Source organism: Palaemon carinicauda, chromosome 38, assembly GCF_036898095.1.
Source record: "Palaemon carinicauda isolate YSFRI2023 chromosome 38, ASM3689809v2, whole genome shotgun sequence".
Classification (NCBI taxonomy): Eukaryota; Metazoa; Arthropoda; class Malacostraca; order Decapoda; family Palaemonidae; genus Palaemon; species Palaemon carinicauda.
In genome coordinates, this window is record NC_090762.1 from 10548530 (window position 1) to 10565342 (window position 16813).

At 35.0% G+C, this 16813-nt stretch overlaps 1 protein-coding gene across 2 annotated transcripts in view; it reads right to left on the minus strand.

The window, feature by feature from the left end:
- The window catches only part of dsh (Segment polarity protein dishevelled), a 77023-nt gene that overhangs the window by 40872 nt on the left and 19338 nt on the right, over window positions 1–16813 (minus strand). For both annotated transcript variants that reach the window (XM_068361881.1, XM_068361882.1), the window contains exons 3-7: window positions 14551–14633; window positions 12525–12598; window positions 10884–10949; window positions 7449–7592; window positions 6483–6723 (exon numbers count right to left, since the gene is read on the minus strand). In XM_068361881.1, coding sequence (XP_068217982.1) covers window positions 6483–6723; window positions 7449–7592; window positions 10884–10949; window positions 12525–12598; window positions 14551–14633 — 608 coding nt within the window. The remainder of the gene's footprint in view (window positions 1–6482; window positions 6724–7448; window positions 7593–10883; window positions 10950–12524; window positions 12599–14550; window positions 14634–16813) is intronic.

Here is a 16813-nt window from a genome sequence, read left to right on the forward strand (position 1 = left end):
GGGAGCTTGCAAGAGGTCCCGGACTGGGAGGACGACTGGCGCGCACAGAAGTACCCTCACGCACAACACTGACACACTTTGCGCTAATCACTTATCACTTTGATTTTCTGTTTGCACTTATTTCACTGAACTCGAAACTTTAAGTGGTTTGTACCTGAAACACGCAATTCTATCCTTTCTCAAAAGTTAGTAATTGCGAAAACAGAATTACAATGTAACAGAAAAATCTAATGAAAGATAAATAATTCAGTGGCTGGAAAGAGACTAAACACTAGATCACTCTAGAAACGTTTACTTTCTTCCCCTAAAGAGACTAGGGAGAAGAGCAAAAACGATAACAACGTTACTCGTACGCCTGGCAGGCTTGAATGAAACGTTTATCCTCCTCTTTCTCCCTCCGTCTCTATCTCTCTCTCTCTCTCTCTCTCTCTCTTGACTTAGAACCTGAGAGAAGAGCCCAATCATATATATCGTTAAAACATATTATTGTTAAAGGAAAAAACTGAAATATTTCCCAAAATGAAAAGTTCCTTTATTAGGATCAAAACCATTAAGTTAAGAAAGAATGAACAAAACGCTAGACACGGTTACTCTTACTGTCAACGTGAAACCGTGAAAATTCTTTCTCTATCGTAACGATAGAGTGCAAGTTGAACGTTCTGAACGTCAACAACTGCAGAGACAAAACAAAACGTTAGTTAAACTTTGAAAACAGTACTAGACTATCAAAGAAATTCTTTCAAAGACATTAAAATAGCATAATATGTTAACAGGTAAAACCGAAATGACGGGCTCAATGTTAATTAACTTCGGTACCAAGAAAAGACCGCCTACTATTAGGAAGGTCGAATATAAACAAATATAAAAATTAATTTTAATAAGTTTATAATAAAAGGAAGTTAATCGAAGAGGCCTATAAGAGGCGGAGAGATATAAAATAAATCTATAACTTTTGTTAAGCAAAATTAAGAAAGAGAGTCTATACTCTCTTAGACACCAACACTTCCGTCTAAGGGAAGGGTCGGCCATTGAAAGGTGAAAGAGAGTTCATACTCTCTTCGTCACCATAATTAATCAAATTAATTCCAAAAGCTAACTAAGCTAATATAGAAGTTTCCAGTAAAGCGACAGCCGAAATCAAAGAGAAATACTTCACCAAAGTCGTGAAAATACTCCAAGAACATAAGCGTATCCCAGAACGTCTTGCCGGAAGCACGACAGAGGAATAATTGAGGAGGTGTCAACAAGAAGTACTTGAGTACCTGGCCACAGGTGGCGCTGGTAAGTACACCCCCTTCTAGTATTGTGATAGCTGGCGTATCCCTCCATAGAATTCTGTCGGGCAACGGAGTTGACAGCTACATGATTATCGGGTAAGTTTAATATTGAAAAATAACCCAGTGAGGAAAGGAATTAAGTTAATAAATAAACACAGTGACACTATTGAAATATATTTTTGTATATATACTATAAAACTTGAAATACAAAGAGGAAGAGAAACGATAGAATAGTGTGCCCGAATGCACCCTCCAAGCAAGAGAACTCTACCCCAAGACAGTAGAAGACCATGGCACTACCCGAGACTCGAGAACAATGGTTTGATTTTAGTGTGTCCTTCTTCTAGAAGAGCTGCTTATTATAGCTAAAGTCTCTCTTCTACCCTTACCAAGAGGAAAGTAGCCACTGAACAATTACAGTGCAGTTGTTAACTGCTTGAGCAAAGACGAATTGTTTGGTAATCTCAATGTTGTCAGGTGTATGAGGGCTGAGGAGAATATGGAAAGAATAAGCCAGACTAATCAGTGTATGTGTAGGCAAAGGCAAAATTATCTGCTTCTTAGTTGATTGTCCAACTCATTTGATTTTACCTTGCTCCAATTATCACCAGTACAACAAAACATTTCTAATCTTTCATAATTAACTGCAGAGGATCTTCGCAGATATCCAAACATCTGTGCAGTGGCTTGCAAAAAGCTTTTTGCTCTATGATGTTAGGTAGTTGCCACCTAAGAAGTGACAAAGATGGCAGCGAGTTGTGGTACCTCTGCAAATGGAGGTTGAGCTATTGGGGTAGTTCTCTCAGTAACAATTGAAAGCATCAGCATGTCTGGATACTACTCAGCATGTGGCCAGGGGAGCCAACAAAGTTCATTCAAACAGATAGGATGAGCGTCATGCATGCCAATGCTGTCCCAGGGCTGTTGAATGGCATCCTTTTGTGCCGCCGACACTCAGAATGGTGCAAAGAATACAGGAAGCTTTCTGTTCAGCTACAAGGCAATCTAGTCTATTGATGGTGAGCCCCAAAGAGAATGAAGCCTTTCTGCTACTCGAGGAAGTAGGGCCCGTTTCCCTCCTATTACATGTCGCTGGCAACCAAGTGTCTCAGCTAGTACATTCCTCTTGCATGAAATGAACCTTCTTGACAAGCTCTATTGCATAGTTGAATCTTCAGAAGTGCTCCTAATTTGCCAACTCTAAAAGGGACTGTAAAACAATGCCTTCTTGCTTACTGAAGTAGCCTACTACAGTAGTGTCACTCATCATCGCTACAGTATGCCCATCAAACCGACTTGAAGAGCTTGCAACACTAAAAGTGCTGCTTACATTTCTAGCAGTGTAATATGCAAGCATTTTTCTTCCTCAGGTGCATGCATTTACATTAGTGAAGAATCTAGTGTATTTCCCCTAATGACGTTCTCATAGTTCAACCACCAGGCAAGACTCCTGCACCTCGTTCCATCAGAACTAGACGCTAAGGATCACTGGCTGCTGACTAGTGAAGCCTCAGACACCACTGAAACAATTGGTGAGGTCACCTCAGAGGAACAAACTTCTCTGACTCAAGAGGTCTGAAAATACATTGCCACAGTAGAGCCAGAAGGTCTCATTCTTGAAGAAACTGTCACGCTATCTCCCTCATTTTGCTTACACAATTGTTTGAAGGAAGGGATCTCGCTGCCACCATATCTATCAGCACACCCAGGAACTCTATCCTCTGCTTGGGTGCGAGATGACTTTTCTCGATTGACCAGTGAGCTAGTAGTAGTAGTATGAACAATACCCTTATTGGCCTACAGTATGTGCTGGAGATGAGTCTGAGGTAGGGCCTTCCACCTGCAACTGATGAAATAGCAGTAGCTGTCAAACCAGGTTCACAATCAATTACTGACCTTAACCCTTCGCTATGATGACATCGTTATACATAAAAACCATGCCTGACGATACAGATTACAATGTCCGGATACATCATTTACAAATATAAACTATATGGAGGTTAAAATTACTCTTATATCCTACAAAAGAGTATAGCACACGGTTGTATCACACGTGTTTCATGATCGTACATTGTAACAGTATTTTTCTTTTATTACTGTTCTTAGCCCTCTACAGCTCTCTGTCAACAGAACTGGTTTGAGCCTGTTTTTTCTTGAATTGATCCGTTTGAATCTTTGTAACCTTCTTTCACTGAAAATGTTGTATAAAAAGCTCGCTGTCTGTTGAAATAAAGTTAGTTGCATTTGCCTTGTCTCTCAGTTGTCACATAACGGCTCCCCAGCACATGGTCATATATTACATACAGTTCACACTCAGCAAATTTCATTAAAAATTTCCTCCTCTCCTTGATATCAGTCCCTTCTCCTCCTTTCTTCATCCAACCAATGAAGTCTTTGGGATTCTAGCCTTTATTTCTGACTGTGTAAGAGCTATTTTAGTCTTCTTATGTTTTCATAAAGAATAACATCACTCTCTCTAGCCAATGGCAACATCCCCTACTTGAGGCATTACTCAAACCCCACCTCAACAAGTCCTACTTAGAGAAGTGGAGATCCTCACATCTCACCCCACCACCAACTGAAACACTTTTGATTCTAGTCTTTATTCATGATTATGTACGGTTTATTTTAGTGTATTTCTATGTTGGCATACGTGTTACACGTGTTCAACTCACACAGAAAGTACTACTATATGTAGCTCTTCAAACATTGTTGGTTTTCCGCCTCTGACTCCCACAAGCCCCATCCACGTCACCAAAACCTTTTACCAGTATGCAAGTTGTTGAGACAAGACCAGATTTGAGGTTTTTCTTATCTTATTCCTTTTTTCTCAACTATCATTCCTACAAAATATCATCATCTTTATGTCTTACATATTTCATATTAGTATTGTTCATTGTTGTCTCAAGTAAAAGTTAGCTTACTATCATTACAGTACGTATTTTCATTCACTGATATTCTACGCAGTATGTCATGTTCTAATAAAATAGAAAATAAAGCAAATTTTAGAGAATTTTATTCTGTAATCAGTAGTAAAACAAACATGGAAATGTAGGTTATTAAAGAGTAAGTGAGCATGTATATCCGATGGTGACAAATCTAGTATATAGCTTGAGTAACGGATCCATGGCCTTGTAGTGAATGGTTAAATGTAGAAGTTAATGCATGAGCTCCATATCAGAACAAAGATATAGCACAAGGGCTATCACAAAGCTTATAATTGCTAACAGACCCCGAAGGTATCTTTTTATGCTAGAGCTCTATATCAGCACAGAGCAGTGCACTAGAATTAGTAGCAATTCTTGTGTATCATGATAAGAAAACGAGGGTTGGTGCATTGCCACCACACTCCCCGGGAATATGGTTCAGTGCTCGGTCCAAATAGGAACACTCGCCTAGGCCTAGTGAAACAGCGATACCTGGAACACTCACTAATTTAGTTTGACTAATACCCGAAGGTAACAGCAAAGTATGGTACTGTAACTTCCTCCCAAAGGAAGAGAGGTGATCACTATAATTCCCAGGAACATTATGTGACAGCCTTCTCATTGAGTGAAAGGCCTTCTTACACTACTACTTTCGTCTTCTCCTCAAAGAAGAAGTGTTTGACAAAGATAAATAAGGAGGGAGAAGAGGTTGACAAATGAGGGAAAGAAAGAAAGAAAATTCACTTTATCCCCCTTTCCCACCATTCTGTCTTGCTGTCACACAGGAGTCATGGTCTGGACAACCTATAATAACTGCACTCCCTCGGAGGCTCTGAGGAAGCTCAAAGGGCTTGAGCTTCATCCACCACAACACAAACCCCTATCTGGGAGAACACTGTCAGCACAAGGTGTGCCCCCCAGACGATTAAGGTTCAACTTAAACAAGTAATGTTCAGGCTAAAAACCATTGCGTATCAAAGGACTGTATCCTTATACTGTAGTAATAAAATGCACTCCACCACTTGCGTACCTTTCGGTGTGCTTCTGCTTACAAGAAATTGCATTCATAAAAAACAATAAAAAAAAACTTATTACAAGCATTAGAAAATATCTAAAGATCACAAAAGCAGCACAACAATATGTCTGTATCCACTCCGGCTGAAGAAAAAATAGTGTGGTTATTCTGCGACAGGTGGGTGAGCGGGTTTTCCATCTAAAACCATCAGTCATTACTATCTTCTGTCTAAAACCACCTGTCATTACTGTCTTCCATCTAAAACCACCTGTCATTACTGTCTTCCATCTAAAACCACCTGTCATTACTGTCTTCCATCTAAAACCACCTGTCATTACTGTCTTCCATCTAAAACCACCTGTCATTACTGTCTTCCATCTAAAACCACCTGTCATTACTGTCTTCCACCCAAAACCACCTGTCATTACCATCTACCTTGCAAATTACTCAATTACCATTCTACACCAATTTCAAGGACTGGGGTTTTTATAGTGTAAGAGCAAAATTCTTAAGGGTAGCAGCTCCTAAAATGTAACTTGATCTTCAGTAGTTAAGCATACATAACACTGTAGTTAGAAATATAACTCAAGTTTACCAATTTTTTACATAAAAACAAGGACACCACATAGATAGATTGTAATATACAAATATTTTCAAATCATAGGTCAGACATATTGGAAGACAAACTATCCCTTTTCAAAGATGAAATAAAATTCCAAATACTGTTCTAATCTTTTCACAAGATGGATAAGATTGCAGGACATACAATGTATGGTTACAAAAAATTAGGTCTTTATTTGTATGCAAAAATATCTGAAGGAAATCTTAACAAATTTAAATTTACATTGATGAAAATAATGTTGCCAGAATCTCACTTCTTTTCATAGGATAAAAGAAAATGCCTGTTAAAACCAACATAAGTACTGTAATACCATAGTCAATCATTAGAATAGAAAAATAAAACCTTTAACAATACTAAGTTTTCAGAATTTAAATTCTTGATTCAGGGAGAAATCAACACAAATATAAGAGTTGTGTAAACTAGAGAATTAGAATGGAACTAAACCTACTGTTCTTGAAATATTTGATTTTAATTGTTAATAACTTTTCTTGTAGTTTCTTATTTCCTTTCCTCACTGGGATGTTTTCCCTATCGGAGCCCTCAGGCTTATAACATTCTGCTTTTCCAACTAGGGTTGTAGTTTAGCAAATAATAATAATAATAAAAGTATACCAAAAAGAGTATCACACATATATACTCACCCCTTCATTATAGACCCAACGTAAATTCCACCATCACCCCCTTTACTCGACTGCCCAACAATAGAAATTCCTAAAAAATTAACGGTGTCCATATTTAAGGTAACGGTAATAATATTGAGGGACATGGTGGAATCTGTTATCGATGATATGGAGGAAGTACGAGACATGGCGGGTTGTAGACGATGTCTTCGCTGTTTTTTCCGCCGATGACGAGCGTGGAGACGCGATACGCTGCTGCTGCCTTCAAGACCAATAGGGCAAAAGATGTTGCATTAAAAATTGACCTTATTAATTTTGTATCTTTCAATTAAATAATGAATTCAGAAGCCCAATGATGTCCCAAGGATCAATGTTAATGACAATTTTATAAAATCTAAATTCAAGTAGTAAAATAAGGACCATTAAAAATAGCAAGAGTAATCCCAAGAGGAAGGTGAAAACCGTAAATACAATTATTTCATCCATATAAACTTTTATGAATATCTAAAGTGAAAATGATACGTTTTGTGAACATAATTGTTTTCTCCAAGTATTTCAAATACTGGTGTTACCCATTCATAAATATCACCCTTAAAAATTAATTTCTGGTAATCAAACAGTATACAGAATGAAATAAATAATGCACAAATATCATTCAAAAGATTTAGGAAGACATTAAAAATTAAGATAAAAGTATTAACCAGTATTAACCTCTATCAAAATAAAATTTTAAACCCTTCAAGTCATTTTAGATTTTTTTTATACTTTAAAAAACCTGACAAGAATGATATTTCTGGTCTCAAATTTGAAATTTGTATTAAAAATAATTTCTCACTCAACATTTTCATCTTTGGAGGTACAATAAACAGTGTCATACATTATCATCACCTAAAAACTGATAAGGCCCTTTTGCATGACAAGCCACAGACAATACCCTATTGGAATCTGAAAATCAAAATGATAGAAAACGGCCTTCAGCCTACTTACCTGTAGTGGTTCCTGTTATTCGACTGGAAGCATCATCGTCTGAATCAAAGAAGCTCGTAGACTCCAAGTCCGAACTGATCATGGAGGATGATTCATACCCGTGGTGCCTTTGCACACGACTACCATGTCCGTTGATTCGCATTGCTGAACAAAAACAGAAAAAAAAATCATTGGGTATTACAAGGTCAACTGTGGATCTGGAGTATTATAAGAAAATTTACAAGCATACAGAAGTATAGGGGCAATTTGCAGTAATAGCATTCCCTGGTCCATCAGCTAATCCTGACTGTACTGTATTATCACCTTTAAAAGGAATGGAAAGATTATTACCTATATATCAAGTACATCGATTAAGAGACAACAGCGACATAAAAAAGACAGCGACAGCACAACATCCCTAAGCACACGAATTGTTAACTAGTACAAGAAAGGGCTTTGCTAAACATTAGCAACACTATAAAAGAAAAGGTTAAATTTTGAAATACACGGCAGCACTTTACAATAAAACTTAAAATTACCAAATGACAGGTGACCCTGAATCATAAAAAAAAAATGGAAAATTGTCAGCAAATATTTGAAACCGTTGGAATAAAGATTGCCTATAAGTCAAGAATCATTACCATAAAACATGCCCGCCCTTACTTAGAAATGTAAATACCATAATGGTAGAGGACCTGAATTTTCTTCAAGATAAGGATTGAATCAATGGAATTTTAGGTCTATAACGTGTGGGAAAACCCTAAAGTTACACTTCAAAGTTAAAGTGAAGAGTGGACAGCAAAATGAAGGAAAGACAGAGAGGTACATAGAAGGATACAGTATAAAACAAGTGCAGCTATAGCCAGAAGGAACTCTTCAATGACCCTTAAGTAATGACTACAGAGATCTTTGTGAGATAAACTGAAGTCACTTATGCCTACAAGGTTTCACGATCAGGAGCATTCGTTTAAATGTGCTGATTTTCTCCGTTAGAAATGCAACACTGAGAAAAATAACTCAAAATCACCCTTTACATGAAGTCTTTATAAGATTTTATAAATTTACGGCGCTCAAACTGTCAATAATTCTATATGAATCCTATTTTCCAGTGATCATTATCAACTGTTAAGTATTTTATATTTATTCCCACGAACAGGAATAAAACCTTGAAGCTAAGAAGCATTTCTCACATCTAGAAAATTCCTTTCAAATTTCCCACAATTTCAAATAACTTTCTTACATTACAACAGAAAATGGTCAAACAAGTGATAAAGCAGCAACAAAATAATCAGAAAATCACCAAAATAAATTGCTGAATAACATGAACGGCTTCTCATTCAGTGGCACACCCTGAAGTCACACAAATTCCTTAGATCAAACGGTAGAACACATTCACTATATAAAATTTAGATTATGTAAAAAGTCCTTCAAAATAATTACTACACAAGTTTCTACATCAAAACTTTTCTCCTTTCTTGATATTTGCGCAGAAAATATTACACAGTAATCTTTCTGAAAAGGCTAGGAAAGAGAAAGTATGGGGATAATATACTACCCCTTAAAAGCAACTGTTTCCCCAAATTTATGTAGCTGCTTATACTATCTTTGCATCTCAACTAGGACACATACCCTATATTCTAGTATGCATTATGCTTAACTTGTTTCTTTTACTTTTTTGTTTCATCCATTATTTCATGTATTTACTTTTTTGTTTCATCCATTATTTCATGTATTTATAACACAAAAGCAGCTTACCGTACACACAACAAAATGTCAATACACCATCAAATTCATGTTAACCTAAAGAGAACTTTCCCTATTCTCCTAGAAAGGATTAAACCTACGCTTTGGGATTTTATGCCCAAGACCACAATTAAAAATCTCTTGAAACATACTAATTTCAGAAAGGTACTCATTTACGTCCCCATATGTCTTCACAAACTAATACATTGGACAAACAGGGCAACCACTTTTTAACTCATTTTATAAATTCCACATCCCAATCTGATGCCCTTTTTGAAGAAATAGAACCAGAACATTTCAAAACTCCACAAATACAAACCTCTTATCCTAATAATGCTCTACATATTCTAATGTCAATCTTTAATAAAATTAGATATTTGTATACCACATGGACACAAATTTGCTCCTTTAGTGGAAAGCAAAAATGCCTTATGACATGATAATACTTTTGTACTCCTTGAGAATAGTGACTTTGAAAGCATAGTGAAAAGAGCCATCAACTTTCCCTTTTCTAACTCAGTTTATATTCTTTTAGTTGCCTTTGCTAGTCACGCCATTATCTTGTTTTATGGTAAAACTTGGTCTACTTTTTCTTAAGTTTTAAGCCTGGTATTTCTATATATAGGCTATATATATAAGAGGTGTATGTGTGTGTGTGTTAATAAAAGTCAATCAATGAAAAAGATGACTAATAAGCAAATATGCACATATCCTAATCAAATATCATCTACAATCTATTCACGACAAAGTAGTTAGATACATCAAAACTGGTGGCACTGCTGGAATAAAAACAGAGTTGGATTATGAAGGCCTAGTGACTTTGCATTTAATTCCCATTCTGAACATAATTTTACTCATAAAAATCAATTTTTTACATTTAAATAGTACATAATCTACTATATTCTTAATAAAAACATACTTCTTCAGTGCTCTCCTTTGAAAACTTCATTCCAAACAACTAATAAAATCAAACTAAGATCTAAACATCACTTAAGTAGTTCTTTTAAGCTTTGTTTCTTCAAAATTGTGTAAAAGCACCTAAAAACCTTCCGAAATAACAGTGTCAATCAAATCAATTGGAGGAGGATGCTGTTAAGAAAAGGCTTATAAAAATTTTCAATATCTAATATACCTACAAAAATAAAAAATGATGAAAAGTACATAATATTCATGCACATTCCAACCAGTTTAAGACAAAAAGCATGCAATAAAAGTATGCTTTTCCATTAACAATATACAAAAGCATGACAAATTCAAACAAACTGCACAGATCTAACCCACAAAGGATAGGGCAAGGTTACCCAAAAAACCATCAAATCACACAAGTCTTGATTGCTGTCCAGTATATTTGAATCAACTTCAATATGGTCAACTGTGAAAAGTTTACAGGCACTTCTATTCATTTAGCTTGGTTAAGTCAAACTATAAACCTGCTTGACTGTGTACTTCAGTATATGCCAATATAGGAAGAGACATTAAGCGAATGAGATGTGTTTAAAACTAGACCAATAATGTTTCTAAACAACGCTCAGTACATCCATCATCATACAGAGACTCCCATAGAGAAACTTTGCTCCGTATCAATCAAAGCTTTCAAATGATACGGAAACAGAGCGACAGATGTTTTCTACAGACCATTTAAAAAGGTGAAAGTGCAAAGAATAAAGGAGTACAAAACTGGAGTCTTCGCCGGCATCCGTTAATGATACTTACGATCTGCAAACGGCCGGTCATTGTATTTATCAAACTTATGATGGCGCGAACCTCTGTGGTGTCGTTCTAAAAATAAAATTAACAAAAATACTGTAAACTAAAATAAAAAAAAAATAAGCAAGCATCAAAAAAGTATGAGGACCATCTATTTCATCAATAAAAAGAAAAAAAAAAAAAGAAAAATAGTGAAAGGGTATATTTATGAAAAACTATTTACAAAAAAATAAATAAAACCTATACCACAAGCTTCTGTTACTTAAAAGCCTTAACTATGGACTAAATACAAACTGCCATGCTTTTAAGGGTCATACAGGATCAATAAACTACCCAAAAATTCAAGTTGGAAATAAACACCTGATGAGCATAGAACAATTACATATTCACAATCAATAATTCATGAATCATACACCTTCATCAAAGATTTTATACTTCTAGTTTCTCATATTTCAAACACCTATGTACAAGGCCATTTACCATCAACTTGTATACCTGCATAAATCACCAATTCAAGTCTTTCAGCATCCATACAAACATTCACAAGAAATTCAATACTGAACCTGAAAGTTCCCAGCAATGGGATAAAAAATTAAAATGAATTCACTAATACTTTGCAATAGCTATACCGACTTTACCGAGTATGGGAAGTAGGCTGTAGATAAAAGAAAACTATGACACAGACCTTCCATTATACCAACCAAAAGAATTACACAATTCTGCACAACCGAGTTAGAATTTCCTAAAATAAGGTAATCATAGCATCTCATCATCGCAAATCTCAGATTGAGGAGAAGTAATTCACCCATTGGATTTAGTGAAAATACCAATATTAAAAAATCATGTTAGATGATTCTTTGCAGTTATATAAATGCCCAAAAGTGTAGTACATTTTATGCCTCCTTCCAGGTTAGATCAAAACTTTTGGTGTAATTCAATTTCTTATGTCTTTTACTCACTTTTATTTCATTTGTCACCTTTTGTCAAATCACCACAGTAAAGGCTACTTAAGAATTTTGGACAAGATTTATAGCCAAAAAATAAACACTATATGTCATAGCATTGTAAACTTAAAATTGACAATCCAATATCTTATGTTTGCACCACTATATAAAACTTTCCTTTAGTACAATACTTGTCTCTATTGTAAGTAGGGAATGAGGCAAATACAAATCAGTACTTAAGTCATAAAAAACCAGGCTGTATATGCAAAAAGAACTGACCCAGTTTTGGATGGAAATCACTTAGAAGATATACCATGGAAACAATATGGCTTACTCTTCCAATTTACTCTCATCCAGTAAAACTCATAGATTAAACAAAACAAAATACAACTATCTAATCCAATAGTTCCACTCACTCTAAAACTAGCAGTACTGCAATCTTTCCTACTACAATTTATGCAAAGTTTTTCTACATTACAATTATGATTACTATAGAGACTACTACACAGAAAATACCCAATATGAATGCTTCAAAGATGCTAGACTTCATCAATGAAGTCATCCTGTTTTGGTAGTTCAAAAACAGAACTATTAAACTGCAACCAAAATGACAAAGGCTAGAGTACCTTAATTTGAAAAAGTAAAGAGAAAAAAAAATTGTCACTGATGTGGTGAAATAGAAGGAAACCTAACAAAAATTTACCTCTTCTGGTAGACATGATGCTTTCTGTTTCTGTACAAGTAGAATCTTCCAAGTGACTTGTTGTGTCCCCATGGCTGCAAAAAGAAAAAAGAAAATATACATCAAATAAAAAATTACAAAAATCAGTTATAACAAACACTATGTATGTTAACCCTTTTACCCCCAAAGGACGTACTGGTACGTTTCACAAAAACCGGTACGTCCTTGCAAAAAAATGCTATAAAAATTTTTTTTTCATAGTTTTGATAATTTTTTGAAAAAATTCAGGCATTTTCCAAGAGAATGAGACCAACCTGACCTCTCTATGACAAAAATTAAGCCTGTTAGAGCAATTTCAAAAAAATATACTGCAATTGTGCTGGGAAAAAAATAACCCCTTGGGGGTTAAGGGTTGGAAATTTCCAAAGAGCCTGGGGGTAAAAGGGTTAAAAACAGAATACAATACTAAATATGACATTTAATTAAATTTCCAAGCCCTTTTGATGTTCTGAAGACTGGCATAAAGTAGAAAACACTCTCACTAAATATTCGTAAGCATAATAATTGCAATGTTACTGAGTTAGACAATGCCTTATTAATGATATAGGAAAGACAATAAATTAAACTCCAAATAATATCTATGCCGTCTTTCAATGAATAATATTCCTGTAAGAGGTGCTCATTTACTTTTCATCAATTCCCTTTGATCTCTTCTTACCTAGATATGGCATTTTTAGTTCTCACCAAAGAACGAAACCTTGCAAGACCTATTATAGTGTAACTATGTGATTTAGGTCTAATTCAACTATTTTATTAAACTTTATAAACACAATAATTAGTAAGAAATGTAAAACAAGATTGTTTAACAGACTACTAAGCTACAGTTCTCAGCTATCACAAGGCCGGCCGTAAAGAAAAAATTTTTTTAGAGAATAACTTCAAAATTTACTGAAAGTATAATACTTAAGTTGGTTGAAAATTTTGCCAAAAACGGTATTAATTTTTGTCAATAGAAATGAATTTTTCAGTTATTACCATAAGCAATTTTCCACACAATATAAAATAATACCCAAGTAACTGTTAAACTGTAGACCAAATTGTTACTATAATTGGTAAACATATATCCAATTCCAGACAAAATAAAAATGTAGTAACTGTACAGTATTTCTTTACGTAAAAATGCATGAATATTTATCTATTGCTATTTCTGGTTTGCCAACCAATTTACTTTTACATTCCACAAATAAGGTGCAGGTATTCAGCTCCAAAATTTACGCACAATAAGCATCATTACACTCAACAAACAGAATTTATAAAAATAATTTCTTCTTACACTTATATAATAAAATAAAATTGAAGAGGCATTCTGTTAGTTTTGTATGAAGAAAAAACAGATAAATCTTTAATCAATTCTTAATTAAATGTTCTTTATAGAAAACTAGTAAATCTAGTTTTTAGCAAATTTCAGCATGGCATTTAGACTTTTTCAACATCCTATACTATGATAAACTATAGACATTCTGCTTTAAAATACTGTAACCCCAAAATAAGTATAATCAGTATTTACATCGCTAAAAAATTAATCTCCATTAATGAATACCCTTTGTAATCTCTATATTGCCTGGTACCATCAGTCTCTCCTTTGGTTAACCCTTTTACCCCCAGGCTCTTTGGAAATTTCCAACCCTTAACCCCCAGGGGGTTATTTTTTTCCCCAGCACATTTTGCAGTATATTTTTTTTTTAAATTGCTCTAACAGCCTTAATTTTTGTCATAGAGGGGTCAGGTTGGTCTCATTCTCTTGGAAAATACCTGAATTTTTTCAAAAAATTATCAAAAAATATGAAAAAAAAAATTTTATAGCATTTTTTTTGCAAGGACGTACCGGTACGTCCATGGGGGTAAAGGGATGGGTTTTGTGAAATGTACCAGTACGTCGTTTGGGGGTGAAAGGGTTAAGTCAACCAAAGTATCTATCAAATGTCATTCCTACATATACATTTTTTCCCGCTTTCTTTAAAATTCACTAAAACCGCAAAATACTCACTGATAAGGAGGCGGCCGACCACTTTCGCCGTCGCCGCATTGTGAAACGTTATCTGAAACTACACTACTATCAGCTGAAACGATCTGAAAAGTAATAGGGGAATTAGTATATCACATCTGGGGCTATAATTCCACTGAAACATCTTTCTTAATTTTGAAACCTAATTGACATTTAACTATAAAATACTGGTTTCCCAAAATTTTCACAGAAAAAAAAAGTTCTATGCCATCGATATAATTAAATTGTCACTTAAGTTATTAAAAAATTTACGGAAAACGAGCAGGCTAAAAAGTTAGAGTCCAAAAGGTTATAAAATTGACAAAAATTTTGTACACTTCTATAACATTACTTTTGGAAGGCCCTTACATCTACAGCAATTAAGTATCTTCCATTAAGAAGAAGAAAAATTTCAGATAGCTCATGACATATTAAACTTGTAATCCTAAAAGGACAACTTGCTCTTCCTAAGAATAACTATTCTACTTTGCCTTCTACATAGAACAATATAGTACTTTTTTCACTCAACTTTGAAACATGACTTAGAGCCATTCTCAGTGAGGTTTAATGATGAATACCATTCCTACAATTACACAAAAGTCCCCACAAAGAAATAATAGAATATTAATAATAAAATTTCTTATTTCTATGAATCTTCCTATGTTCAAATTGCTTTGGTCTCTGGAAGCTTGGAATGTTGATATCACTCCTTAATACTAAGAAATTTTCCTGTTTTCTCTTATTTCAAGAATTGTTTTATTGATTTGGAGTTTTCTGGCATCCTGACATCTAAGGTCATTGATGCCAATACAGTATTTGTTATAAACAAAGAATAAAAGGGAATTCAATTAAAAACAATAAAAGCAAAGATGTCCTATTAAAAGTTAATTAACTTTCAGAAGGCCTGCTTCTGAAATAAAACTAAAAATACCGTTTGCATGGTATGAAACATTATGTCCAAGAATCTTGGCAAGGATGAACCTGCCATCCTCGCCTAGAACCTCAGATATATATTTCTTAAGGTGCTAAACGTGGGGCATTTGGTCAAAAAGTGCCTCATTGTCAGGGGTACCAAACAGTCGTCGTAATACGGCTAGTGTTACCCAGTCATCAGATACTCTTGTATCAAACATGTGTGACCAATGGGGAGACAACAAATAGTCATCTCCCACTTTTGGGCTACAGCTAATACTTTTATTAAAACAATGAGATCAGCATCAAACAACATGCTGTGCATATCAGATAGCTTTTTCAGTCTTAAAGTTGACATGGAACAATGACGTTGTGTGCTCCTACGCATCAGATGTCGGGTTTTTAGTGTTTTTAAAACATATTCTCCAGATTTGTTAGAAATCAGTGCACTATTGTGCATAAACATTGTTTTTGGGTGATCATGAGCCATTCCTTTTTGTGGCTTGAGCCTAGTGACCATTTTTTTCATTCGAGAGATTCTAGAGAGGAGCGCATAGGACTCGCGGTTCCTCTCTGGAAAGTATGTTTTATGATCAAGTAAAGTTTAAAGCATTATAGAAACTAACTTTCAGTTCAGGGGTAATCCGGAGAAGGCTAGGCTACATGTTTGTAAAGGGAATGATGACAGTAATACAACTCCAGCTTTTGACTATGCTACAGCCAAAAGAGTTAATTTTAATAGTCACAAGTATACAAGTCTACTGTTATCAATTTATTTAGTGTCAGCTCAGAGAGGCCATTAGGTTTTAGATTCAGGGTATTTATTTCCGGCCTAACATGCCGTTTTACAAACCCTAGCTTAATTCTCCAAGTGGTAGGTAGTGGCTTTAGTGCACCAATCAGTAAGGGTTCTGGTGGTATACTGTACTATATGCCCCTCCCAGATTCAAGATCCTCTCGTAAAGCCACAAATCCTTTAATTACCATATCCCCTTCTTCTGTGAAATGCTTGCACTCCCATATTTCTAGCCATCTTTTAGATGCCTAGAATTTGTGAGGCAGAAAATCGAGACAGTAGACTGGATCTTACAGACATCATCGCACAACAGTACCTCTATATCCCTTATTCAAAAAGATAGTAGTCTGAATATCATATCACCCTCTCAATAAGCCACCTTTAACTATTTCATTACGTGGCCAAGTTTTCAATTTAAATTAATCTTTAAGACTTACTTCATGCTTGCTTAGCTATGTATACCATTTTTCTTACAGACGTGGCCATTAGATCAAAAGTTTTCTCTTACAGGGAAAATTGAAGGGATTAATACCTCACTTGTATACAAGCACTAGGTCT